General features: G+C 45.4%; 3 gene segments (V, D, J or C); all 3 read left to right on the plus strand.

Annotated features, from left to right (window-relative positions):
- The first annotated feature begins 2,443 nt into the window (after window positions 1-2,443).
- On the plus strand, window positions 2,444-2,947 carry LOC132579006 (immunoglobulin lambda variable 9-49-like). The segment is given in 2 exon segments: window positions 2,444-2,491; window positions 2,628-2,947. Coding segments are annotated over 2 exon segments (366 nt in total).
- A 4,287-nt stretch (window positions 2,948-7,234) lies between these two features.
- Window positions 7,235-7,758, plus strand: LOC132579007 (immunoglobulin lambda variable 3-25-like). The segment is given in 2 exon segments: window positions 7,235-7,327; window positions 7,451-7,758. Coding segments are annotated over 2 exon segments (354 nt in total).
- Window positions 7,759-18,637: 10,879 nt separating this feature from the next.
- LOC132579008 (immunoglobulin lambda variable 4-60-like) lies at window positions 18,638-23,626 on the plus strand. The segment is given in 3 exon segments: window positions 18,638-18,683; window positions 18,819-19,127; window positions 23,370-23,626. Coding segments are annotated over 3 exon segments (612 nt in total).
- Window positions 23,627-26,915: the final 3,289 nt, after the last annotated feature.

The raw sequence follows: 26,915 nt of genomic DNA on the forward strand, positions 1-26,915 counted from the left end.
CTGCTTTTGGCACATTCATAGTCAGACTTTCACTGAAATGTCTGTTTTTCCATTGTTGCGTAAAATCATGCAGATCAGCTAGATATCAGCACAGTGGGTTAGGTTCATAGACATCTTTTTTTTTTTAAATTCCCTGATTATGCTTGCCCCTTCCCTTGATTATGTCCATAGCCTTTCCTCTCCACAACACCCGGGATTTGTGTCCTCCTCAACTCCTTGCTCGAGTCTAGCCAGAGCCCCATATCACTATCACAACAACCCTGTGAGGTAGATGTGGCACAGAGTGGGGCTGAAGAACCCTCAAGGAGGAATCAGAACATGGCTTTTCTCACAAGAAAAGTGGGTCAGTGATAGAGAGGGTGGTAAGAGCCAGTCTTTGTGGTGTGAGCTGAAGGAAAAGAAAGGGAGTAAGTGAATACCACCAGGAACACATACACATGTGAAACTGCCATTGGCAGCAACAGACCATTTGTCTATCAACATTGGTGTTGCCTGCTCTGACTGGCAGCAAGTTTCCAGAGAATTTCTAGTGAGTTTCTCATTGATTCCTCCTTGACTCTCTTTACAGGAGATATGGTGGGTGGGTGGGTTTGAACCTGGGATATTTTCAGTGGCAAGCAGATGCAGAACCACTAGTGGCAGATGTAACCCTGTGGAGGCCCCTAGGCAGTCAAAATCTCAGCCCCGCCTCCCACAAAATATCTCAGAGTCAGAGGGCCCACCTTGCCACCCATGAGCCCTGCTTCAGCCTGCAGGCACCTTCTTAAAAGCCCCTTTGACTAAGCTGTTGGGGAGAGGCAGAGAAAGGCAAACTTGGCAGCGACACCAGCAGCAGCTGCACCAGGCAAGTCAGGCAAAGAGCAGCTCAGTTGCTATCTGTGTGTGCAGCAACAAATAAAAAGGGAAAGATGGAGGAGAAGTATATATAAAGTAGGAAAAAAATAACCGTGGTGTCCAATCAGCACATAAGTTTCCCTAAAAGATTTCCAAATATTTTAGAATAAGTCCATGAGCAATTCTCATCTCAATGCCATGCATTCAAATACTAATAAAGTTGTAAGTTCCTTTGGTCGACCGAGGGGTGACATGATAGAGGATTTCAAGATTATGCCTGGGATAGAGAAGGTAGAGAAAGAAGAACTTTTCTCCCTTTCTTACAATATAAGAACTCGTGGGCACTCAATGAAATTGCTGAACAGTCGGGTTAGAACTGATAAAAGGAAGTACTTCTTCACCCAAAGGGTGATGGAATTCACTGCCACAGGAGGTGGTAGTGGCTGCAAGCACAGACAGCTTTGAGAGGGGATTGGATAAACATATGGAGCAGAGGTCCATCAGTGGCCATTAGCCACAGCGTATTGTTGGAACTCTGTCTGGGGCAGTGATGCTTTGTATTCTTGGTGCTTGAGGGGGTGGGCATAGTGGGGTGGCTTCTAGTGTCCTGGTCCTACTGATGGACCTCCTGATGGTGCCTGGGTTTTTTTGACCACTGTGTGACACAGCGTGTTGGACTGGAAGGGCCATTGACCTGATCCAACATGGCTTCTCTTATGTTCTTATGGTTTACGGAAAGTGGGCATTTATCTCTCCGGTGTTGTAATACAAGATTCCAAAGATATGGGAAAAGCATTGTTTTGCATACCTTGGCTTTGATTCTTTTTTGACAGCTGCAAAATACACAGCTACAAGCAAGAAAATCCATAGAGACAGATCTGGTAGAGGTTTGACTTAAGAGGTTTGGGCCTTACCAAAGATTTATCAGTGGTTAGCCTTGTTAGTGGAATGCCCCACATGTGTGACACTTGCAACCAAGGAAAGAATGTGAAGAAGAGATACTTCCTTTGGAATGAGGGGGGCATAGTCCTGTGGAAAGGGGAGGGAGAACAGGGTCAGCACCAGAGCAAAGAATCCAAGAGTCTCTGAGAATGTGCAGAGTGTTTGGCAGCCTAAATCCCTGCCTGTCCCTTGACCTGAAGCAATGGTCCCCAAAGGGACCACTTTGGATAGGAAAGGCTTTTAAAGATCAGTTGTTCAATCCTCCTTTCAAAAGGACCTAAGTCAGTCATGAGAGCACAGCTGCAGCTGTCTTTAGGCAGACAACTGTCATGAATATCTGAGCAGAGAGCTAAGAAACATTTTAAAAATAATTTTTTTTAAAAAGAAAACCAGAATTAATGACATTTGCAAATAGAACATATAGATCTTCCAAAACTTTCTCTCTTCTTTTAAAGGAATTGTTTACATGCAAATTTGTTCTATGGGCATGATCCTGTCTTGAATCCAAGAGCTCTTCACTGGTGTTTTGCTTGTTCTTGTCAAGCCAATGAATTCAATGGAATTTGCATGAGAGACAATTCCTCACTTCCTGAGGAATTAAAAGAGAAAGCAGGAAGATCCTGACTAGGTATTTTCACCTTTGGAACTCAGACTTCTTCCCTCTTCATCATGACCTGGGATCTCTTTTTCCTTGCATTCCTCACTTACTTCTCCGGTAAGGGTACAAAAAAAAAGCCATTTCAAGGCCAGTAGCAAAGATGTTTGTGTTGTGCAATTGTAGTTGAAGTGGTGATGTTTGAGAGAAAACAACAGTAGGTTTATGGGTTTTGCTTCTTCTTCTTTTTGTCAAGGTATCACTTCCTTACCAAGCTGGATTCAGCCTGCCTCCGAGTCTGTGTCCCTGGGCCAAACAGCCAAGCTCTCCTGCACTGTTAGTGGTACCCAGTATGCTATTTACTGGTATCAACAGAGAGGTGGGCAGAAGCCCCGCTATCTCCATTATGCTGGTGGCAGCAGGGGAGAAGGGATTCCAGATCGATTCACTGCAACTGTCTCTGGGAACATTGGCTACTTGACCATCTTGAATGTTCAGGAAGAAGACGAGGGTGATTATTACTGCGGCATGTGGTATGATAGCAGCAACTGGAAGTATAACAGTGGTAAAGTCTGATGGGGAACTAAGACAAAAACCTTCATGCTCAGGGCGGGAAGCCCACTCAATTGTTTTGTGTGTTGAATGTTGTTTGAAATACAGAGCTGCAAAGGAGAAAAAGGCTCCCACTCCCTTGTAGGGGGCAGGGGCATCCCCTTTTGCCAAATACACAGCAAAGAATCCATGCAATCCAGACCACAGAGTGGCCCCAACAGACTGCAAGAGAGTTCACATACTGAGCTCTGAATCAAGAGCAAAAAAAGCATTTCAGAGACATAGTATTTGTCCTGTTCCCAAAGTATTTGGTAAGAGGAACTCTTTCTTGTACAGAAACTCTTATTTTCAATCTTCATGAGACCAGCTGTCACTAATGAAACAATCTGGTTTACCATCTTTATGCAACCCCACAGTCTGTCTCCTGGGATATAGACAGACCAATAGCATTTGTGCTTCCTATGATGAAAACTCCTCTTTTCCTCCAGTATCCAAGGCCCATCCCAGTGTCCAATTTCTCACCTGACTGGCTGATGTAAAAGGTACCTGCCATCCCTGCAGATTGGTTTGACAAGAATGTCACTAGCTTTTTTCAGTCATTATGATTTTGGGACTCCTACCTTGTGTACCTGGAGAGCGTTCTTCTAGTTATCCTCCCAACACATGAACTTACATTTTGTGAGACTTTGACAATGGGCATACTTTCATGATTCAATCTATGAGATAGGAACCCCAGAATATTTTGTGGGCATTTTATTTGTGTTTGCTGAAGCTTGGGAAAAATATACATGCACTGTCCTGTTTGCACAGCATGTTGACTTCACACATAAAGAAGCACAAAGTGTCTTCCTGGTACATGAGGCAAGAGGCAGGACTGCAAAGGGTTAATTTTGTGTGAATGGAGTGCAGACTGCCAGGGTGACTTGCTCTTCTCCACTTTGCCCTGCAGGGGGAGATATTGCTCCACGTCAGAATTTTCACAGTTAACCCTTGCCCACCCTGCAACTGTGACGTGAAGTGAAGCAGAAATTTATTTTGTAAAATGTGTTTCTTTTTTCCTTGTCTTTCATGCTTCTTCAAGCACAGAGACAGACACGTTTGGATCAATGCAACTTCGTACCTCACTAAATTTGAAGCGCGTGGACTCTTACCTAGGAGAACTGGGTTTTACTCCCCACTCCTTCACATGCACCTGCTGAGTGACCTTGAATCAGTCACAGTTCTGTCAGAGTTGTTCTTTCAAGAGCCATTCTCTCAGAGCTCTCTCAGTCCCACCTACCTCACAGGGTGTCTGTTGTGGGGAAAGGAAGGGAAAGGAGATTACATAAGAACATAAGAGAAGCCATGTTAGATCAGGCCAATGGCCCATCCAGTCCAACACTCTGTGTCACACAGTGGCCAAAAAAAAAAAAAGTATATACACACACACACTGTGGCTAATAGCCACTAATGGACCTCTGCTCCATATTTTTATCTAAACCCCTCTTGAAGGTGGCTATGCTTGTGGCCACCACCACCTCCTGTGGCAGTGAATCCCACATGTTAATCACCCTTTGGGTGAAGAAGTACTTCCTTTTATCTGTTTTAACCTGTCTTCTCAGCAATTTCATCGAATGCCCACGAGTTCTTGTATTGTGAGAAAGGGAGAAAAGTACTTCTTTCTCTACTTTCTCCATCCCATGCATTATTTTGTAAACCTCTATCATGTCACCCCGCAGTCGACGTTTGTAAGAGACTGTAAGCAGCTCTAAGACTCCTTAGGGTAGTGAAGGGCGGGGGAATAAATCCATCCATCTCCTCCTCCACTACCTCCTCCCTTTCTTCTTCTTTTTCTTCTCCTCATCCAGTCTCAGCATCCAGTCAGGATAACAGATGAGCACTGGGGAAACCAGGGTTCAAGCTGTATTGCTCTCTCTCTCCCTCTCTGCAGGACCTACCTCATAGGAATGTTGTGGGGCTCAGATGGAAGTGGGTGGAATGGTGCATTCCATCCTGTGATCCTTAGATGAAGAGAAAGATAGACATGGATAAACAAATTCAGGATCATCGAATCATAGAGTTGGAAGGACCTCCAGGGTCATCTAGCCCAACCCCCTGCACAATGCAGGAAACTCACAAATACCTCCCCCTAAATTCACAGGGTCTTCATTGCTGTCAGATGGCCATCTAGCCTTGGTTTAAAAACCTCCAAGGAAGGAGAGCCTCCAAGGAAGGATCATTAATGTTCTAGCCATATTTGTGATTCCTACTGTCCCTTTGGGAAAGCCACAAGTTGGTTGCCCATTTCTAGACCTGCTGGACCAACAGTTGCTTGCACCTTTCAGTCCAGATGCTTCATTATCTAGAACTGTGGTACTAAAATCTGGCCAGGAACCCCTCCCTCTTTGTTATAACCATTCTTCTGAACCTTCTGGGTCTGTTTGGTCTAGGTAATTTTTGCAAAACAGATGTCTCATGAATGTAGAGATGATCTATCAAAATTCTGGTTTTACGTACATATATTCTGTGAAAACATCCAGCTCAGGATATGGAGGTCTCTCCCATGCCAATCTATGCCTTAGTTAGATACAAGTATACTGGGTTGGATTCCCTGGATGATTTCTTCATGTGCTAGGAGCCTTGCACAAGCAGTGCTTTGGAAACAATAACAACCACTACCACCATCTTAGAACAACTCTGTTATGTAAAACATTGTGTTTCCCAAACTGCTTTTCTGCTTATAAAACCTCTTGGGCAAACATGTTTTGGGGAACTATGAAATACATGGAGGAGAGTACAAGCCAAACTGTGCTGTCTACATTTGCACACCCACCTCACTGGATGCTAGCCATTATTTGCCATGGGCCTACAGTGTGATGGAACTCTTCTGAAACAAATTCTCAGCCCTGACAACCAATGTCTTGAAATGCAGATGTGCCCAGCTACATGATGGGAGGCTATATCTGTGCTCAACCGCTCACATTTCTGAGAGAGTTCCTTTGGAACACTCAAAACTGTTGGATGGGTATGTTGCAGTTCTTTGGCAGACCCCTGCTAAATCTTTGCTGGGCTTGGCTATTGGCCCCTTCCCAACCTGTCCCACTTGACCAAGCCATAAAGTCTAGCAATCCAAAACGATCACCTTGCTAAAGGGGGTTGTTTTATAAATGGAAAACAGCAGAAGTCGTCCTGTAGAAAAATATATGGTGGTGCTCATTAGCATATGCCACCCCCCCCCCAGCCAAAAGCAACTCAATTCAAGAAAAAAGATCCAGCCAGCCCAAGCAGGCCTCGCTCACCTGGGGATCTCCTTGGCCATCCCCCCCCACAGTCAAAAAACCAACAAGCCACCCGCTGCCTAAAATCACATAAGAAGTGGAGAAAGGGTGGTGCAGGCTTCTCCAGAGGTTAATGAGGGCTGCTGGGGGTGTGGCAAAGCCTCTGGTGACTGGCTGGCTGCCCACTCTTCTAATCCAGGGATTGTTATGCAGCTGCACCTACTATTCAAAGGACAAGGTAGGTGGGGAGGAAGAGGGGGAACCCTCAGAAAGGTTCAGGAGCTGTGCTCCTGTGTGCCCCTGCTGAATCTGAGGTCTTGGAAGACAGGCATCTTTCTTCCCTGGCCCTTCCTGCCAGCAAAATGAAAACCTAACAGCAAAGTACTGAAATAAAGTATGAGACCTGAAGCTTTCTGGGGGTTTTCAAATGCAGGGTGGAGGGAACTTGTTCTGATACTGGACTTTTTTTTTTTTGGGGGGGGGGGGGTTCATGAACAGGAATGATTCAGGTCAGCTCTTGCTTAGTAGATTTCCAGCACTGCATCCCTAACTGTAAGGCTGATGGTAGCAGTGGGGAATCAGCTGGTAGGAATGGAGGCCAAACTCTTCCCTCATTGTAACAATTTCCCACCGGCATGTCCTCCAGGAGATCACTTCTCACACCCCAGGTAGCTGAGTAACTAGAAATAGGAAGAGTTGCATGTGGGAATTGGCAAGTGTGGGAAGGCAGAAACCCTCCAAGTCCTGCTTGTGGATCTTTCCCTGAGACGTCCTCTGCCCTACAGAACCAACAAATGTACTCTGTGCCCTGCTCAAATGCATGTGAAAACAGCAAGTTTCTGTTTCTTGTTATTGACAATGTGAAGAAACTTCCAAGCACAGGGGGTGGGAAATGCCATGCAATTAATTCTTTGGCCACAGGTCTGCCTATGATGTTATGTGTCCTCATTGGAGAAAGTCTGTTTCTTCCAGAGCCAATGAGTGTGAAGATTTGCATGATGTGGCCCTTCTTAAGTTCCTCTGCGGGTCAATAAAGGCTGTGGACAGTCCCAGGTAGAAAGCTTTTGTCTTGGGAACTGAAAACTCTTCTTGACATCCACCATGGCCTGGGCCCTGTTTCTGGTGACACTCCTCAGTTATTTTTCAGGTATGTGTGGGGAGTACAAATGCTGCGTGAGCCAGCTATAAAGCGATTTGTGAATATACAAGAGCACAGAAAGGAATTTCATTCGTGTTGTTTGATCTCTCTCTCATTTTTTTTTTTGTAAAGGTGTCCATTCACAGCGAAGTTGGACTCAGCCTGCCACACTGTCTGTGTCCCCAGGACAAACGGCTAAACTCCCCTGCACTGTCAGTGGAAGTGTAAGTTACTTCCACTGGGTTCGACAAAGACCTGGACAGGGCCCTCACTTCGTCATCTATGGCAGTACCCGGGGAGAAAGGATCCCCGATCGGTTCACTACTTCCAGCTCCGGGAGCACTTACTATTTAACCATCACTAATGTCCAGACTGAAGATGAGGCTGATTATTACTGTGTTGCATGGGCTAGCAGCATGTTACACAGTGCTAAACTCTGATGGGGAACTGAGACAAAAACCTTCAGTTGCCCTCCCAGGACCTGGGAAACCAAAATGACTATGAAACACAGCTTTATCAGTGAGTTGGAGCACTGGAAGGGACTGAATGGCCACCTTGGTCTAATCTCTTCTCCAGGGCAGGAACATCCACCCTATAAGCCCCAGTGAGATCACCACACATTGCTAGCCTCCCCATACAAAACGCATGGTTCATCTTTCCCCACCTTTCTTTGAATTATATCATTTTTGAGATCCCCTGCCAAACGCTGGGAAAGTGGATGTTCCTCGGTGAAGAAGAAGAAGAATTGCAGATTTATACCCTGCCCTTCTCTCTGAATCAGAGACTCAGAGCGGCTTACAATCTCCCATATCTTCTCCCCCCACAACAGACACCCTGTGAGGTGGGTGGGGCTGAGAGGGCTCTCACGGCAGCTGCCCTTTCAAGGACAACCTCTGCCAGGGCTATGGCTGAACCAAGGCCATTCCAGCAGGTGCAAGTGGAGGAGTGGGGAATCAAACCCGGTTCTCCCAGATAAGAGTCCGCGCACTTAACCACTACACCAAACTGGCTCTCTACACCAAACTGGCTCTGTGAGGAACAGATACGTTAAAATAACTGTTAACCAAGCATGTATTACTCTGGTTTTGTTTATGAACACTCTGTTAATGGTATAATAAAATTGTTCAGAAAGATACACATATTTTCCCCCTGGATCTTCCTACTTTCTCAGAGCTCAAACCCAGGGTATTCCCACACCATATTACACCCTACAAGGCCTCATTCTATACTAAAGCACAATCCCCTGCAGAATTACTCCACTCTAAGCCCATTTACATCAATGCACTCAGGCTGGAGACCCTCTGCGTAGGATTGCTCTTCTAGTGTCCCTAAGCCCTGATCTTTAATGCTAAATTCTGGTTTGTACTCCCCACATCTCAGAGGGGCTCAAGACTAGATGCAAGTGACAGAGGGTTTCGAGCACTGACCACAGTGCTACTAAGTTCAGCTTTCATGTCAACGGAATGCTGCCCACAGTGTCCCTGACAATCAATGTTGATTTCAAAGGAGGGAACTTCGGTAAAACGAGACTAGTCTGAAGGAAATTAAAAGAAAGAATTTAGAGAGTGTAGTCCTTCCAAGTCCAAGAAATGAGTTAGAACTATACTAATTGAGGTCCAGATAACAATGTAAATCTTCAGTCAGGAAAGGAATCACAAAGTCTAAAACAAGGGTGGCCAAATTTGCTTAATGTAAGAGCCACATAGAATAAATGTCACACGTTTGAGAGCAGTAAGATATGACTGTCAGATGTTTGAGAGTCACAAGGAAGGAAAGGGGGGGAGGGAAGGAGGTAAATAGATGGGAGAAGGAGAGGTGAAAAGAAAGCAACTTTAATTTAAATGCATTCTCTAAGCTGCTGGCTTAGAAGAAGTGATTTAAAGAGAAAAAATGCTTTCTCCAGGCTGGTCAAAGGGGTGGTGGGGGCTTTGAGAGCTACACAATATGTGTGAAAGAGCCACATGTTGCTCACGAGCCAGAGTGTGGCCACCCCTGGTTTAAAAGGATATCTTTGTGATAAAAAGGTAAAGGTAGCCATAAAAGGAAAAAAGCTAGCCTTGAAAAAGTAGAAGGTTTTTTCATGAATGAGGTGAATCGAAAAGAAAGGCAGTTGGGCCTTTGGCTGAGAAAGGAATGAAAAGATTAGGAGGTGGCAGATTATATCTGAATATGTTTCACGCTTTGGTTTTTACTCTTGAAAATGTGGTGCACATCTCACAAAGCAGCTAATGGATCTGAAAGCTAGTAGTAAGCGAAGTTTTGCATGCAGGAACACCTGTGAGCACACCAGAACTGCTCACCATTCTGTGAGTATCCTTGTCCAACACGCAAAGAATTCAAAGGGATTTCCATTTGTCCCAGAAGATAGTTGAAGTAAAATGTAGACTTGTGCATTGATGCACACAGAGGTGTCCACCCCATGCCTATCCCACTCCCCATAAATTCCTCTTGGCAAACCATAAATTAATCTTACCTTTTTGGGGTGGAGGAGTAACTTGTCACATGGTATTGCTCTTTAAAGAGATGATGTGCCACACACACCCCTTGGAAGTTTGAGAATAAACAGTCTGACTGAAAGGTGCTCTCTTGATTAGTAAATTGTCCACATCTCTACTTGTGATGCTGTTCAAGGGGCCTTTGCAAAAGAGGAGAGGCTGCAGTGCTGGATTAAACCTTGTGAAGGCCCCTAGGCAGTCGAAATCTCGGGGCAAATTATCTCAGGGTCGGAGTGCCTGCTTCACCGCCCGTGGCCCTGCTGCAGCCTGCAGGCACCTTCCCAAAAGCCCCTTTGACAGAGCTGGAGGAGAGGCAGAGAGAGGCAAACTTGGCAATGATGCCAGCAGCAGCTGCCCCAGGAAAGTCAGGCAAAGTGCGGCTCAGTTGCTGGCTGTGCATGCAGGCTGGGAGAGCTGCAAGCAGGGGGGAAACTGGGGGGTGGGGGGGAGCCAGCCCAGGGGCCCTAAAGGCGTGGGGGCCCATAGGCCAGTACCTACTCAGCCTATTTGTTAATACAGCCCTGAGAGGCTGGTGGGAAATAGACCACTGACCCTTTCTTAGTCGATCATTTCTTCTTGGTAACTCATCCTCCATAAATTCAGCTTTTGTGGTCCCTGTTCTCCAGTTGGGTCTGAACCTTGGTATAAAGTGACTGATGGGGGAGCGGGGAGCTGTACTTGACAAATCAAGGAACCATCTATGCAAAGTTATTAAGGTAGAAATGTCATGCAAATCCGCAGATGTCCCATTGGGATGAGGGGGGCATGGTCCTGGGGGAAGGGATGGAGAACAGGGTCAACCAAGTCAAAGAACCCCAGAGACTCTGAGACTGTGCAGAATGCTGGGGACCCTAAACCCCTGCGTCCCCCTTGATCTGAAGCAATGGTCCCAAAAGGGAATACCTTGGCTAGGAGAGGCTTTCAAAGACTAGCTGCTCAGTCCTCCTTCCAAAAGGACCTCAGTCAGTCACAAGAGCACAGCTGCAGTTGTCTTGAGGCAGACCACTGTCATGAATGTCTGAGCACAGAGAGCTAAGAAACATTTTAAAAATAATTGAATAAAAAAGACCAGAACTAATGACGTTTGTAAATAGAACGTATAGATCTTCCAAAACTTTCTCTCTTCTTTTAAAGGAGTTGCTTTCATGGAAATTTGTTCCATGGGCATGCATCTGTCTCAAACCCCATAGCTCTTCATTGGTGTTTTGCTGTTTCTTGTCAAGCCAAGGAATGCAATGGAATTTGCATGAGGGACAATTCCTCACTTCCTGAGGGATTAAAGAATGAAGCAAGTTCTTCTTTCTACAGGCTAAGTATCTTCATCTCTGGAACTCCGACTTCTTTCCACTTCATCATGACCTGGTATCACTTTTTCCTTGAATTTGTCACTTACTGCTCTTGTAAGGGCACAAAAGAGCAATTTTAGGGCCAGTAGCAAAGATGTTTGTGAAGTTGAAGTGGTGATGTTTGAGAGAAAATGACTGTAGGTTTATGGGTTTTGCTTCTTCGTTTTGTCAAGGTGTCACTTCCTTGCCAAGTTGGGTTCAGTCTGCCACAGAGTCTGTGTCCCTGGGCCAAACAGCCAAGCTCTCTTGCACTGTTAGTGGTTCCCAGTACACTATTTAATGGTATCAACAGAGAGATAGGCAGACCCCTCTATACAAGGAAGTCTTTCTTGTACAGAAACTCTTATTTTCACCCTTCGTAAGACCAACTGTCACTAATGAAACAATCTGTCTTACCATCCTTATGTAACCCCACAGTTTGTCTCCTGGGATATAGACAGACCAATAGCATTTGTGCTTCCTATGATGAGAGCTCCTTTTTTCCTCCTGTGTCAAGGTCCATCCCAGTGTCCAATTTCTCACCCCACTGGCTGATGTAGAAGTACCTGCCATCCCTGCAGACTGGTTTCACAAGAATGTCAGTAGCTTTTTTCTATCAATATGATTTTGGGACTCCTACCTTGTGTACTTGGAGAGCAGGCTTCTAGTTATCCTCCCAATACACGCACTTAAATTTTGTGAGACTTAGTCAATGGGCATATTTTCATGATTTGATATTTTGTGTATATTTTATTTATGTTTGCTGAAGCTTGGGGAAAATATACATTCGCTGTCCTGTTTGCACAACATGTTGGCTTCACATACAAAGAAGCACAAAGTGTCTTCCTGGTACATGAGGCAGGACTGCAAAGGGTTAATTTTGTGTCTGAATGGAGAGCCGGCTACCAGGGTGGCTTGCTCTTCTCAGCTTTGCTCTGCAGGGGGCGATATTGCTCCACATTAGCATTTTCACAGTTAACCCTTGCCCATCCTGCAACTGTGGCTTGAAGTGCAGCAGAAAATTGTTTTGTAAAACATGTTTCTTTTTTCCTGGTCCTTCATGCTTCTTCAAGTGCAGAGGCAAGCACATTTGGCTTGATGCAACTTCGTACCTCATTAAGCTTGAAGTGTGAGGACTCTTACTTGGGAGAACTGGGTTTGATTCCCCACTCCTCCACATGCACCCGCTGAGTGATCTTGAATCAGTCACAGAGCTGTTTTCTCAAGAGCAGTTCTCTCAGCCCTACCTACCTCACAGGGTGTCTGTTGTGGGGAAAGGAAGGGAAAGGAGATTGTAACTCCTTGGGGTAGTGAAGGGCGGGGAATAAATCCATCCTCCTCCCTTTCTTCTTCTTTTTCTTCTTCTCAACCAGTCTCATGACAGATTAGCACTGGGGAAACCAGGGTTCAAGCTGTATAGCTCTCTCTCTGCATATCCTACCTCATAGGAATGTTGTGGGGCTCAGATGGAAGTGGGAGGAATGCAGTATTCCATCCAGTGATCCTTAGAGGAAGAGAAGAATAGACAGGGATAAACAGATTCAGGATTCTTAATGTTCTAGCCATATTTGTGCTTCCTGCTGTCCCTTTGAGAAAGCCACAAGTTGGTTGCCCATTTCTAGACCTGCTGGACCAACAGTTGCTTTCATACTTCAGTCCAGATGCTTCATTATCTAGAACTGTGGTGCTAACATCTGGCCAGGAACCCCTCTTCTTAACCTTCTGGGTCTGTTTGGTCTAGATAATTTTTGAAAAACGGATGTCCCATGAATGTAGAGATCATTTATCAAAATTCTGGTTTTACGTACATATGTGAAAATATCCAGCTCAGGATATGAAGGTCTCTCCCATGCCAATCTATGCCTTAGTTATATACAAGTATACTGGGTTGGATTCCCTGGACGATCTCTTCATGTGCAACCACTACCACCATCACCTTCGAACAACTCTGTTATGTAAAACATTGTGTATCCCAAACTGTTTTTCTGCTTATACAACCTCTTGGGCAAACCCGTTTTGGGAAACTATGAAATACATGGAGGCGAGTACAAGCCAAACTGTGCTGTCTACATTTGCACACCCACCTCACTGGATGCTAGCCATTATTTGCCATGGGCCTACAGTGTGATGGAACTCTTCTGAAACACATTCTCAGCCCTGAAAACCAATGTCTTAAAATGCAGATGTGCCCAACTACATGATGGGAGACTATTTCTGTGCTCAGCCACTCACATTTTTGAGAGAGTTCCTTTGGAAAACTCAAAACCGTTGGATGGGTATGTTGCAGCTCTTCCGTCAGATCCCTGCTAAATCTTCGCTGGGCTTGACTGTTGGCTCTCTCCCAACCTGTTCCACCTCTCCGAATCACAAAGTCTAATAATCCAAAGATGACCTTTCTACAGGGGGTGGTTTTATAAGTTGAAGACAGGCACATTGCTTCCTTGGCCCCTCCTGCTAGCTAAATGAAAAACCAGGGCTTTTTTTTTAGAAAGCAAGAACTCATTTGCATATTAGGCCACATCCCCTGATGCCACCACTGTTTCACACAGGGCTTTTTTGTAGAGAAAGTCCAACAGGAACTCATTTCATATTAAGCCACACACCCTTATGCCAACCAGCCAAAACTGTGTTCCTGTGCATTCCTGCTAAAAAAAAAAGAAAAAGCAGTGTGAAAACCTAACAGCAAAGTGCCAGGATACAACATGAGACCTGAAGCCTTCTGACAGTTTTGAAATGTAGAGCAGGGGGAAATTGTTTTGATACAGGACATTTTTTTTTAAATTCATGAACAGGGATGGTTGAGGTCAGCTCCCGATTAGTGGATTTCCAGCATCGCATTCCTAACTGTAAGGCTGATGGAGGGCAGGGTGGCAGTGGGGAATCAGCTGGTGGGAATGTGGGCTGAACTCTTCCCTCATCAGAACAATTCCCCCACCAGCATGTCATCCAGGGGATCACTTCTCACAGTCCAGACAGCCAAGTAAGTAGAAATAGGAAGAGTTGCATGCAGGAACCGGCAAGTGTGGGAAGGCAGGAACCTTCCAAGTCCTGCCTGCAGATCTTTCTCTGCAATTTCTTCTGCCCCACAGAACCCGCAGATGTGCTTTCCAAAACTATATGTTGTTCTGTACTTAGTGCCCTGCCGGCTTTTGAAACTGCAAGTTTCTGTTTCTTGTTTGTTATTGACAAAGTGAGGAAACTTCCAAGCAGAGGAGAAAAATATATCATGCAATTAATTCTCTGGCCATAGGTCTGACTAGGATGTCACGTGTCCTCCTTGGAGAAGATCTGTTGCTTCCAGAGCCAATGACTGTGAAGATATTTGCATGATGAGGCCCTTCTTAAGTTCCTCTGTGGGTCAAGAAAGGACGAGGACATTCCCACTGGGAACTGAAAACTCTTTCTGACTTCCACCATGGCCTGGACACTATTTTTGGTGACACTCCTCAGTTATATTTCAGGTATGTGTATGGAGAACTAAAGCTGCATGAGCCAAGTATAAAGCAATTTGTGAATATACAAAAGCACAGAAATAAATTTAATTCATGTTGCTTGCTTTCTCTTTCTCTCTCTGTAAAGGTGTCAGTTCACAGCAAAGTTTGACTCAGCCTGCCACACTGTCTGTGTCCCCAGGACAAACAGCTAAACTCCCCTGCACTGGCAGTGGAAGTTACTTCCACTGGGTTCGACAAAGACCTGGACAGGGCCCTCACTTTGTCATCTATGGCAGCACCCGGGGAGAAGGGATCTCCGATCGATTCACTGCTTCTGGCTCTGGCAGCACTTACTATTTAACCATTGCTAATGTCCAGACTGAAGATGAGGCTGATTATTATTGCGTTGCATGGGCTGGCAGCATGTTACACAGTGCTGAACTCTGATGGGGAACTGAGACAAAAATCTTCAGCTGCTGTTCCAGGACCTGGGGAACCAAAATGACTATGAAACACAGCTTGGTCAGTGAGTTGGAGCACTGGAAGGGACTGAATGGCCACCTTGGCCCAATCTCTTCTCTAGGGCAGGAACATCCACCCTATAGGCGCCATTGAGATCACCACACATTGCTAGCTTTCTCATGCAAAATGCTTGGTCCATCTTTCCCCACCTTTCAATGAATTAAATAAATTTTGTGAACCCCTGCCAAACACACATTTGTGGCACAATATGAAACTGCAAACTGTTTAGTTTTGGCGGGGGTTGCTGTGCAGATTTCTGGGAAAGTGGATGTATTTTTTGGTGAGGAACAGGTATGCTAAAATAACTGTTAATCAAGCATGTATTACTCTGTTTGGTTTCATTTATCAACAGTCTGTTGATGGTATAATAAAACTGTTCAGAAAGATACATATATTCCCCCCCCCCCCCCGGGCCTTCCTACTTTCTCAGAGCTCAAACCTAGGCTAGTCCCACACCATATTACAACTTACAAAGCCGCATTCTATACTAAAGTGCAATGCTGTACAGAGTTACTCTCCTCTGAAGGAAATTAAAAGAAAGAATTGAGAGAGTCCAGTCCTTCTAAGTTGCCTAGAAATGATTGAGAATTGCTCTAATTCATGATTCCAGGATTAAGCCGTTATGCTGGCACTGTAAACATTTTAAAGGTTGGTATGCACACATGTGGTGGGAATGTTCAGAAGTAAAGACCTTTTGGAAGGAAATTATCGAAATTATTAGAAAAGTATGCAATATAACACTAACTATAGATTTTAATGTTGTTAAGTACAATAGGAGGCCCGATAATGGATAGGAGTATTCAAAATTTAGCTAAGGCTATGATATTGGTGGGAAAGGCGGTTATAGCTCTGGGCTGGAAAGGCAAAAGTAAATGGACAGTAGAAATCTGGCACAACTATCTGTTTGAATTTATACAGTCAGACATCGTGGCGTCAATCAACAAAGAGGCAAAATGGGAAGGGAAATCTAATGGAATCAAGACCAGATGAAAGACCTACCTAGATTGGATATTGAAAGAAGGAAGAAAAGACATTCAGTGGAAGATTAAGACTTTGTGCCCATGGCTGGGCCCTGGGGCGAAAAGACTAAGAGTAAAGGGAGGGAGGGAGGGAGAGACTGAAATGTATATAGCTACGAATATTTGATGTAACAGACTAAACAGAACAATAAAATAAAAAATTAGTATTTAAAAAAAAAAGAGAACTGCACTAATTGAGGTCCGGATAAGAATGTAAACCTTCAGTCAGGAAAAGAATCACGAGTCTAAAAGGATATCTGTGGGATAGGCAGCCATAAAAGACAAAAAGTCATTCTTGAAAAAGTGGAAGGTTTGTCATGAATGAGGTGAACGGAAAAAAATCCAACTCAGGTTCTGGCAAAAACAAAAGCAAGTTGAGTTATGAAAAAGCAGGATGAGAATTAGAAGAATAGGAGGAAATCGGCCAGGGAGGCAGTTGGGCCTTTGGCTGACAAAGGAATGAAAAGATTAATAACTGAAGATGCGGAGGTGGCAGATTATATCTGAATGCATTCTTTGCTTCGGTTTTTACTGTTGAAAATATGGTGTACATCTCATGAAGAAGGAGAAGGAGGAGAAGAAGAAGATACTGGATTTATATCCTATCTTCCACTCTGATTCTGAGAGTCACAGAGTGTCTCACAATCTCCTTTATCTTCCTCCCCCACAACAGACACTCTGTGAGGTGGGTGGGGCTGAGAGCTCTCTCACAGAAGCTGCCCTTTCAAGGACAGCTCTACAAGAGCTATGGTTGACCCAAGGCCAACAGCAATTGCAAGTGGAGAAGTGGGGAATCAAATCCGGTTCTCCCAGAGTCCACACACTTAACCACTCCACCAAACCGACTAGGTGACTTGGAAGGACCGGACTCTCTAAATTAATTCTTTTCATTTCCTTCTGACTAGTCTCATTTTAACAAAATTCTCTCCTGTGAAATAAGCATTGATTGTCAGGGACACTGGAAGCAGCTTTCCATTGACGTGAACACTGAACGTATCTGAAAGCTAGTAATAAGCAAAGTTTGACATACACAGACACCTGAGAGCACACCAGAACTGTTCACTAGTCTGTGAGTATTCTTGTCTACCATGGAAAAAAATCAAAGGGATTCCATGTGTTCCACACGACAGTTGAAGTAAAATGTAGACTTGTGCACAGAGGTGTCCACCCCATGCCTATCCCACTCCCCATAAACTCCTCTCAGCAAACCATAAATTAATCTTTTTGGGATGAGTGGGGGAGTAACACGTCACATAGTATTGATCTTTAAAGAGAAGATGTGCCACACACACAGACACCCCCTTGGAAGTTTGAGAATAAACAGCCAGACTGGAAGGTGCTCTCTTGATTAATAAATTGTCCACATCTCTACCTGTGATGCTGTTCAAGGGGCCTTTGCAACAGAGGAGAGGCTGGTGGGAAATAGACCACTAACCCTCTCTTAGTCAGTAATTTCTCCTTGATAACTCATCTTCCATAAATTCAGCTTTTATAGTGCCTCTTCCCCAGGTGGGCCTGAACCAGGGTAAAAAATGACTGATGGGGAGTGTAAAGTACTGGGGTTGGCGCAGTAAGAGACCAGAGTCGGAGAGTGATTTCAGCAAGCTTTACTTCAGGAACACAAACACAAACTGAGCTCTATTCAAACCTCCCGCTCCTTTATACAATTCTTGCCCCCTTCTGATTGGTCCTTAACTATGTACATGGATTGGCTATTTACAGGGGCCTAAGGGCCTATCAGGGTACAGTATGAGCCTAGCTGTTGATTGGCTACTTATGTTTCAATCCTTTCCCTGATTGGGCACGCTTAGGCCTTCTCTGGAACCCTGGTGTGGAGTACAAGCTTTGGCTTGTTCAGCTTCCCTCCAAAAGTAACAGTTCCCTCCAAAAGTAACAGTTCTCCCATTTGAGCCTAGGACACAACAGGGAGGAAGCTGGATTAAACCCTGTGAAGGCCCCTAGGCAGTCAAAATCTTGGGGTCTCCCTTGCAAATTAGCTCAGAGTTGGAGCACCCGTGCCGCTGCCTGCGGCCCCCACTGCAACTTGCAGTCACCTTCTCAAAAGCCCCTTTAACAAAGCTGTGGGGGAGAAGTAGAGAGAGGCAAACTTGGAGACAATGCCAGCAGCCACACCATGTAAGCAGGGCAAAGAGCGGCTCAGTTGCTGGCTGTGCGTGCAGGCTGGAAGGGCTGCAAGTGGGGGGGAAAGCTGCCCCAGGGCCACTATAGACAAGGGGTCCCATAGGCCAGTGCCTACTTTGCCCAACTGTTAATCCAACCCTGCACCTATGCAAAGGTATTAAGGTAGAAATGCCATGCAAATTTGCAGATGTCCCATTGGTCTGACTAGGACATCAGCACCTCCTTATTGGAAGGGTGCTGCTTCTATTAAAGCTGAATGAGTGTGAAGTCATTTGCATGCCAGGGCTGTACCACAGTCCTTGAGGAGGTTTTAAGGGAGAAGGGGAAGGTCCCAGCTAGTGACCCGCTTCCCTCAAGCGTTCAAACTCACTCTTGACTCACCATGGCCTGGGCCTTGATTCTCCTCACAGTTCTCAGTTACTGGTCAGGTAAGGGTACAGGGCTTTCCTTTTAGATGGGTTTACAGCAAAGCTATTCCTATTTCAGATTTACAGTAAGAACATAATGCAGCTGGAATTATTTGTGAACACACAGGTTTTTTTTTCTTTTTCTTTTCCATAAAGGTGCCAGTTCACAACCAACCTTGACTCAGTCTCCCTCACAGTCGGTGTCTCCTGGAGAAACAGTAAAACTCTCCTGCACTGTCAGCAGTGACAAAAGCTATATCTGCTGGTTTCAACAGAAATCTGGACAGAGTCCCCGTCACATACAGTGTGCAGGTTATAGCAGGGGAGATGGGGTCCCGGACAGGTTCACAGCATCTGATTCTGGGAACATCGGCTCTTTAACCATCACAAACACCCAGCCTGAAGATGAGGCCAATTATTACTGTGGCATGTGGTATGATAGTAGTGCGTGGAAGTTTCACAGTGGTAAAACCTGATGAGGAACTGAGACAAAAACTTTCTCCGTTCGTCCTCCGAGAGGGGAGCCAAGTATAACGACAGAGCTCAGTTTGATCCACGGCTGGAGCATCTTTAATCAGAGAGATTCCTTACAAGGAGACAAAGCCTGTTGGTTCCCACTTCCTCCTCCCAGGCACCAACATCCTTCCAATATTGATTGATTGATTGTCTGCCTTTCTCACTTGGATTACACAGAGTAAGTCCATACAATGGACAGATCGGAGATTCAATAAACAATGCAATAGGATTAGGGTTGTAGAACCAACCAGAAGACTGAAAACAGAAGGAAAGCATAAGCTTTAACATGACACATTAAATGATGCAAATTCCACAGCAGGATCCTAGTTCCAATGAGCTTTATATAGTAGGATAGATCACAGTCCCTAGTAATTTTTTTCTGACTGACATTATGAATCCTTTGATACTGTGCTAGTCTATCGCCTCTGTAGAAAAGCCCTCTTGAATAATTCTGTTTTGCATAGTTTTGTGGAAAGCCATGTAAGAGCCTTCCTGATCTCCTCAGAAAGACCATTTCTCAAGGTCGGGGTGACAAGAGAGAAGGTTCATGTACAGGAAGTTGTTGATTTTGCCTTTGAGCAGGTTGTCACCTGCAGAAGACCCAGCTCCAATGAGCAAATCTGTTATGGCAGAGCATAGGGGGAGAGGTGGCCCCATAAATAGCCATGGCCAGATCCAGACCTACCAGCACAATACACCTCAGAGGGTGTCATGAGCAGAGTATGAAGCCCCTCTGGAAAGGTGAAAGCAGAGGAAAGAAACTCTGGCAGGATCCTAAGGTGTATTTCCATCTGTTGCAGAAAAGTGTGGGTGCAGGAGATGACAAAGGCTACTAAAATGTGTTGCCTCAAATTCACTTGAAATTGCAGGGTGGGGTGTGCAACAGAGAAGGCTCATGTATAGTTACTTTCCAATCCAGAGTTAGTAGCCCTATAAACTTCCTAGCATAAGAAAAAAAAATGCTGTGCAGTTAATTCTCGGGCCATAAGTCTGAATAGGAAGTCACATGTTCTCATTAGAGAAGGTCTATTCTTGCACAGCCAATGGTTGTGAAGACATTTGCATGCTGGGGCCCATTTTAAGTCCCTAGAGGGGTCAAGAAAGCCTGAGGACATTCTCAACTGGATATCTTTTCTACTGGGAACTGAAAACTCTTCTTGACTTCCACCATGGCCTAGGCCCTGTTTCTGGTGACACTCCTCAGTTATCAAAGATTTCAGGTTTTCACGGCTGGTAACATCATTAGGGTTTGTAGAATCTTTCGGGCTCAAGTGCTGTGTTCTACTGGAGAAACCCTAACTCCTCAGTTACTTTTCAGGTATGCATAGGGAGTACAAACACTGAGTGAGCCAACTAAAAAACAACTTGTGTTGTGAATATGTAGAAAATTAATTCATGTTGCTTGCTCTCTCTCTCTCTCTGTTTTTAAAATAAAGATGTCCATTCACAGGAAAGTTTGACTCAGCCTTCCTCACAGACTGTGTCCCCAGAACAAACAGCTAAACTCCCCTGCACCGTCAGTGGAAGTGTTGATACCTTCCACTGGGTTCGACAAAGACTTGGACAGGGACCTCACTTAGTCATCCATGGCAGCACCCGGGGAGAAGGGATCCCCGATCGGTTCACTGAGTCCGGCTCTGGGAGCATTTACTATTTAACCATCGCTAATGCCCAGGCTGAAGATGAGGCTGATTATTACTGTGTTTCGTGGGCTGGCAGCAGGTTACACAGTGCCAAACTCTGATGGGGAACTGAGAGAAAAACCTTCAGTTGCCCTCCTGGGCCCTGGAAAACCAAAATCAGCATGGTCTGTGCTGAAGGCCATTTAAATTGGAGCATTGTAAGGGATTGAATGGCCACCTCATACAAATCTCCCAGGCAGGTACATTCACCCAATAGACCCCAATGAGATTACTACACATTACTAGGTTTCGCATATAAAATGCATGGTCCATTTCCCCCCACCTTTCATTGCATCAGGCCTCAGATTCAACAGGAGCTCACAGGAGCACAGCTCCTGAACCTTTCTGAGGGTTCCCCCTCCTCCTCCCCACCTTACCTTGTCCATTGAATAGTAGGTGCAGTTGTGTAACAATCCCTGGATTTGGAGAGCGGGCAGCCAGCCAGCTACCAGGAGCTTTGCTACACCCCCAGCAGCCCTCATTAACCCCTGGACTCGAGAAGCCCACACCATCCTTTCTCCACTTCTTATGTGATTTTGGGTGGTGGGTAGCTTGCTGGCCTTTTGACTTGTGTGTGGGGGGGGCAGCCAAGGAGTGCCGCAGGTGAGTGATGCCTAGCTTGCCCAGGGCTCTCCTTTCTTGCATCGGTTTGCTTTTGGCTGGGGGGGGGCATATGCTAATGAGTTATGCTAATGAGCTCTGCCACCTATTTTTCTATAAAACAACCGCTGCTTTGAATTAAATAATTTTTGAGATCTCCTGCCAAACACACATCTGTGGCATGATATGGAACTGCAACCTGTTTGGTTTTGGCTGGGGGCAATGTACAGATCATAGAATCATAGAGTTGGAAAGGACCTCCGGGGTCTTCTAGTCCAACCCCCTGCACAATGCAGGAAACTCACAAATACCTTCCCCCCACACCCCCAGTGACCACTGCTCCATGCCCAGAAGATGGAAGAAAAACCCCACCAGGATCCCCGGTCAAAGTTGCCTGTAGAAAAATTGCCTTCTGACCCAGATCGCTGGGGAAGTGGCTACATTTTTCAGTGAGGAACACATATGCTGAAAGAACTCTGTTAATCAAACTTGTATTGTTATGTTTTGTTTTATATATTATAAACTGTCTCTTTACTGTATAATAAAACTACTGAGAAATATACACATTCCCCTACCCCTTGGCCTTCCTACTTTCTCAGAAATCACCAGCTGGCTTGGTGTCGGGGGTGTGGCCTAACAGGCAAATAAATTCCTACTGGGCTTTTTATACAAAAGAGACCTGTGTGAAACAATGATGACATCAGTGGATGTGGCCTAATATGCAAATGAGTTCCTGCTGGGCTTTTTCTACAGAAATAGCCCTGGTAATCCATATAACTTTCACTGGTGACAGCAAAGAGCTACGTAGGCCCCACATTTTATATTCCTTTGTGGCACCCCTGGAGAAGGTACCAGCTCAGTTTGCTGACTCCACTTCTGGCAAGCATGGGCTGTTAACCATTACCAGGGCCCATGCTGAAGCAGATATCTGTTAAGACTGCACTGTATCCACCCTAACCTGAATAACCCAGGCATGTTAGATCTTGGGGGCTAAGCAGGGTTCACTGTGCTTAGTAGCTAGATGGGAGACTTCCTTAAAATACCAGATCGAGAGGACAGGGACAGGCTTTATTCAGTCACCTCTCTGAATATCCTTCAGGCCCCCAGTAGGGGTCAGCCACCAGAGGTTGCTATGGCTTCTAGGTGCAGGCACACACACACACATACACACACACATTAAAATGCGAAGAAGAAGAAGAAGATTGCACTATTTCCTTTTACTCTGCAGCCAGCTTTGGATAGGAAAGGCTTTCAAAGACCAGCTAGTCAATCCTCCTTTAAAAAGGACTTTAGTCAGTCTTGAGAGCACAGCTGCAGCTGTTTTTAGGCAGGCTGCTTTCATGAAAATCCAAAAAACAGGGACCTAAGAAATGTTTGTAAATAATTCAGTATAAAAGGCAAACTTAATCAATGATCTCTGCAAAGAAATCTCCCAAACATTTCTCTCTTCTTCTTAAGTAATTTCTTTCATGCAAATTTGTTCTTTAAGCTTGAGCCTGCTTCAAATACCACATCTCCTCATTGGTGTTTTGCTGTTTGTAGTCAGGCCAATAGTTGCAATGAAATTTGCATGAGGGGCAATTCCTCACTTCCGGAGGGATTAAAGAATGAAAGAAGGATCTGGGCTAGGCATCTTCACCTCTGGAACTCAGACTTCTTCCCACTGCACCATGGCCCGGGATCTCTTTTTCCTCGCATTTTTTACTTACTGCACTGGTAAGGGTATGAAAGAGTACATTCAGGACCAACAGCAACACTATTTGTGTTGCGCAATTGCAATTGCTGTGGTGGTGTCTCAGAGAAAAGGACTGCAGGTTTATGGTTTTTGCTTCTTCTTTTTGTCAGGGTGTCACTTCCTTGCCGAGTTGGGTTTAGCCTGCCTTGGAGTCTGTGTCTTTGGGCCAAACAGCCAAGCTCTCCTGCACTGTTAGTGGTACCCAGTACGAAATTTACTGGCATCAACAGAAAGATGGGCAGAAGCCCCGCTATCTCCATTATGCTGGTGGCAGCAGGGGAGAAGGGGTCCCGGATCGATTCACTGCAACTGTCTCTGGGAATGTCGGCTACTTGACCATCTTAAATGTCCAGGCAGAAGACGAGGGTGTTTATTACTGTGGCATGTGGTACGATAGCAGCAACTGGAAGTATCACAGTGGTGAAATCTAATGGGGAACGAAGACAAAAACCCTCCTTCCCAGGGTGAGGAAATCCATTCAATTGTTTTGTGTACCGAATGCTGTTTGAAGTACAGAGTTGCAAAGAGTAGAAAGGCTCCTACCCCCTTGCTGGATGCAGGGGTATCCCCCTTTTGCCAAAGACACAGTGAAGAATCTACGCAGACCAGAAGACAGACTGGCACAAGCAGAATGCAAGAGAGTTTACATACTGGGCTCTGAATCAAAAGGAAATAATAATAATAATAATAATAATAATAATAATAATAATAATAATAATAATAATAATAATAATAATAATAATAATAATAATAATAATAATAATAATAATAAATCAGAGACATACTATAGTCCTGTCCCCAAAGTATTGGCCCATGTAGATATTTGTGACCTAACATGACCATGCACCCCACAGGCTGTCGTCTGGGATATGGACAGGGCAATAATATTTGTGGTTCTTGTAATGAGAACTCTCTTTTCTTACAGTATCCAAGGGCCAACTCACTCTGCTGTCTTACCTGATCAACTGATGCAAAAAACCAAGGGCTATCTCTGTGGACTGGAGTATTTCTCCACAAGAAATCTCTGGCTGATTCTACCTTCTATGGTAAGGTGGAAGCAAGACTGTTTCCCATCCTCTTCTGTCTGCTCCACAGTTACCTGAGTTCCATAAATCCAGCATATTAATTTTCAAGACTATTAGTATGGTTAGGAACTGAGAAGAAAAAGAGATCCTGTGTTGGTCAGAGGTTTTTTTTTTAATCTTTAAGTCAGTTGCCAGCATTTTGGGGTGTGGTATTTGGTAGCCTGTACAACATTCAGAGGTAACAGCAGAGGTTTAGACAGCCCCCTTGCTTCTTGCTGATGGCAGCAGAGAAGAGCAGTCATAGGGCTCACTGCTTCTGAATGTGAGAGCATCCCCTACTCACGATCACTAAATCTAGACTGCAGATGAAGCTGATTATTAATGCTCAATGTCATCACATCATAGAGTTGAGAGGGACCTCCAGGGTCATCTAGTCCAGCCCCCTGCACAATGCAGAAAATTCACAAGTACCTCCCCCCACATCCTGTTCCATGCCTAGAAGATGGCAAAACCCCTCCAGGGTCCCTGGCCAAACTGCCCTGCAGAAAAATTGCTGCCTGACCCCTGGTAAGATGCTTTGTCTTGCTCAAACCTGATAATGAAATGGTGCAAAAATTCCTACTCTTGAGCCAAGAAGAACTGAAGTGCTAGATTTCATCTCTGAGTTTAATCATAGAGATAGAAGGAAGAAAGGTCATCCAGTCTCTCCCTTCTCTTATGTGAGACTACCAATCCACCTGCCAAGAAAAAGGAGGAGGAGGAGATTGGATTTATACTCCACTCTTCACTACCTGAAGGAGTCCCACAGCAGTTTACAATCACCTTTCCCTTCCCCTCCCCACCAGGCCCATAGTCAGAAAATTCCAGTTGGGGGAGGCACTGAAAAAAAATTTTGGATGGAGGGCCCCCCTGGCAGCTCCCGCTCTCTCCACCGCTCTGGTGACCCCGCCCCCCTCCGCATGGCACCTCTCCCTCCTCTCGCCCACTCATTCACTCACCCACCAACCCTAAAGGGAACACCAACACTAAAGGGAATGTTGTGTATGTGCGCCCACTATTCAGCAGGGAACCTTGCTCAGGTCCCGCCTGGAGGCTGGCACCTCTACCACCTACTCAGGGCTTCAAGGCAACCAGGCGGCCGGGTGGCTAGAGGCGTGCTTCTCCCCCACTGGCTACGTGGTCTGGAGCATCCTGTGTGTGTGCAGCCCTGCCGGGGAGGGAATGGGTCCCTACTGCTCTGGGGGCGAGGGCGGCCCATGCGGAGCACAGTGAGCAGAAGGCACGGGGAGGGTGGCACGGAGTAGAGCAGCGGCGGGCCGAGTTCCTGAAGGAGGTGGCGCTGCAGCTGGGCTTGGTGATGTGGAGAGTGGGGGCCAGGGAAAGGAGGGGCCATAAAGGTCCAAGGGGGGTTGGGGGGCCATGCCCCTGTGCCCCCCATGGCTATGGGCCTGCTTCCCACAACAGACACTCTGTAAGGTAGATGGAGCTGAGAGAGCTCTGACAGAAACTGCTCTTGAGAGAAACAGCTCTATGAGAACTTGTGACTGACTCAAGGTCACATCAGCAGGTGCATGTGGAGGAGTGAGAAATCATACTTGGTTCTCCCAGATAAAGAGTCCGCGCACTTAACCACCACACCATGATAGAATATGGCAGGGGTGGCCAACAGTAGCTCTCCAGATATTTTTTGCCTACAACTCCCATCAGCCCCAGCCAGCACGGCCAATGGCTGGGGCTGATGGTAGGCAAAAAACATCTGGAGAGCTACCGTTGGCCACCCCTGGAATATGGGAACAGCCCTGTTACTGACTTTTAAGAATCAGAGCTGATTCCAAGAACACTCTGGGTCAATTTGAATATCTCCATTTCTTTTCAATTTCTATTTCTTTTCTCTTTTCTGAGAAACAAACCCTTAAGTCACACCAAATTTTCAGAGTAACTTTTATGTATCTCAGCCTTGAGTCCCAGTGAAAAAGGTGGGGTATGAATGAAAATAAATAATTTAAAAAATTCCAATTTACAAGTTGCACAGAAGTTTTTTCTACTGTTCCAGTTCCAATTTGCATGATCTTTCCAGCTGCTCAGTTCAGTGGCTATTTCCTTTTTGGTTAATTAGCACTTTGACAACAATGTGAATAGCTCTCTTCAGTCAGCTCTTTTTTGGTACTCCAACCTTGCCTACCAGGAGAATATGCTTCTAGTTATCCTTCCAATACATGCACAACATTTTGTGCGACTTAGTCACATTTTCCTACTTTGGCATATGAGATAAGAAACCCAGATTATATTGTAGGTATGCTATTTGTGTGCACCAAACCTGGGAAAATACATGCGTTGTCCTATTCACACAGCGTGTTAACTGTGTATATCGAGAAGCACATGGGTGCCTCCCTGGTAGCTGCAGTTGGAGGTCGGACTGAGAAGCGCTAATTTTGTTTGTGTGGAGTACGCTCTATAAAAGATGCTTGCTCTTCTTTCCACTTTGGCCTGCAGGGGGAGATGCTGGTCCATGTTAGAGTTAAATTATCATAGACAGCCATTGCCAGATTTGCACCTGTGGCATGAAGTGAAGCAGAAAATTGACTATTAAAATATGTATTTCTCCCCTCATCCTTCAAGCTCCTTCAAGCACAGAGATGAAACCCTGTCAGTTTGATGCAGCTTTGTACCTCAGAAATCTTCGGCCAACCTTAAG

The sequence above is a fragment of the Heteronotia binoei genome, chromosome 11, assembly GCF_032191835.1.
Source record: "Heteronotia binoei isolate CCM8104 ecotype False Entrance Well chromosome 11, APGP_CSIRO_Hbin_v1, whole genome shotgun sequence".
In the NCBI taxonomy this organism is placed as follows: domain Eukaryota; kingdom Metazoa; phylum Chordata; class Lepidosauria; order Squamata; family Gekkonidae; genus Heteronotia; species Heteronotia binoei.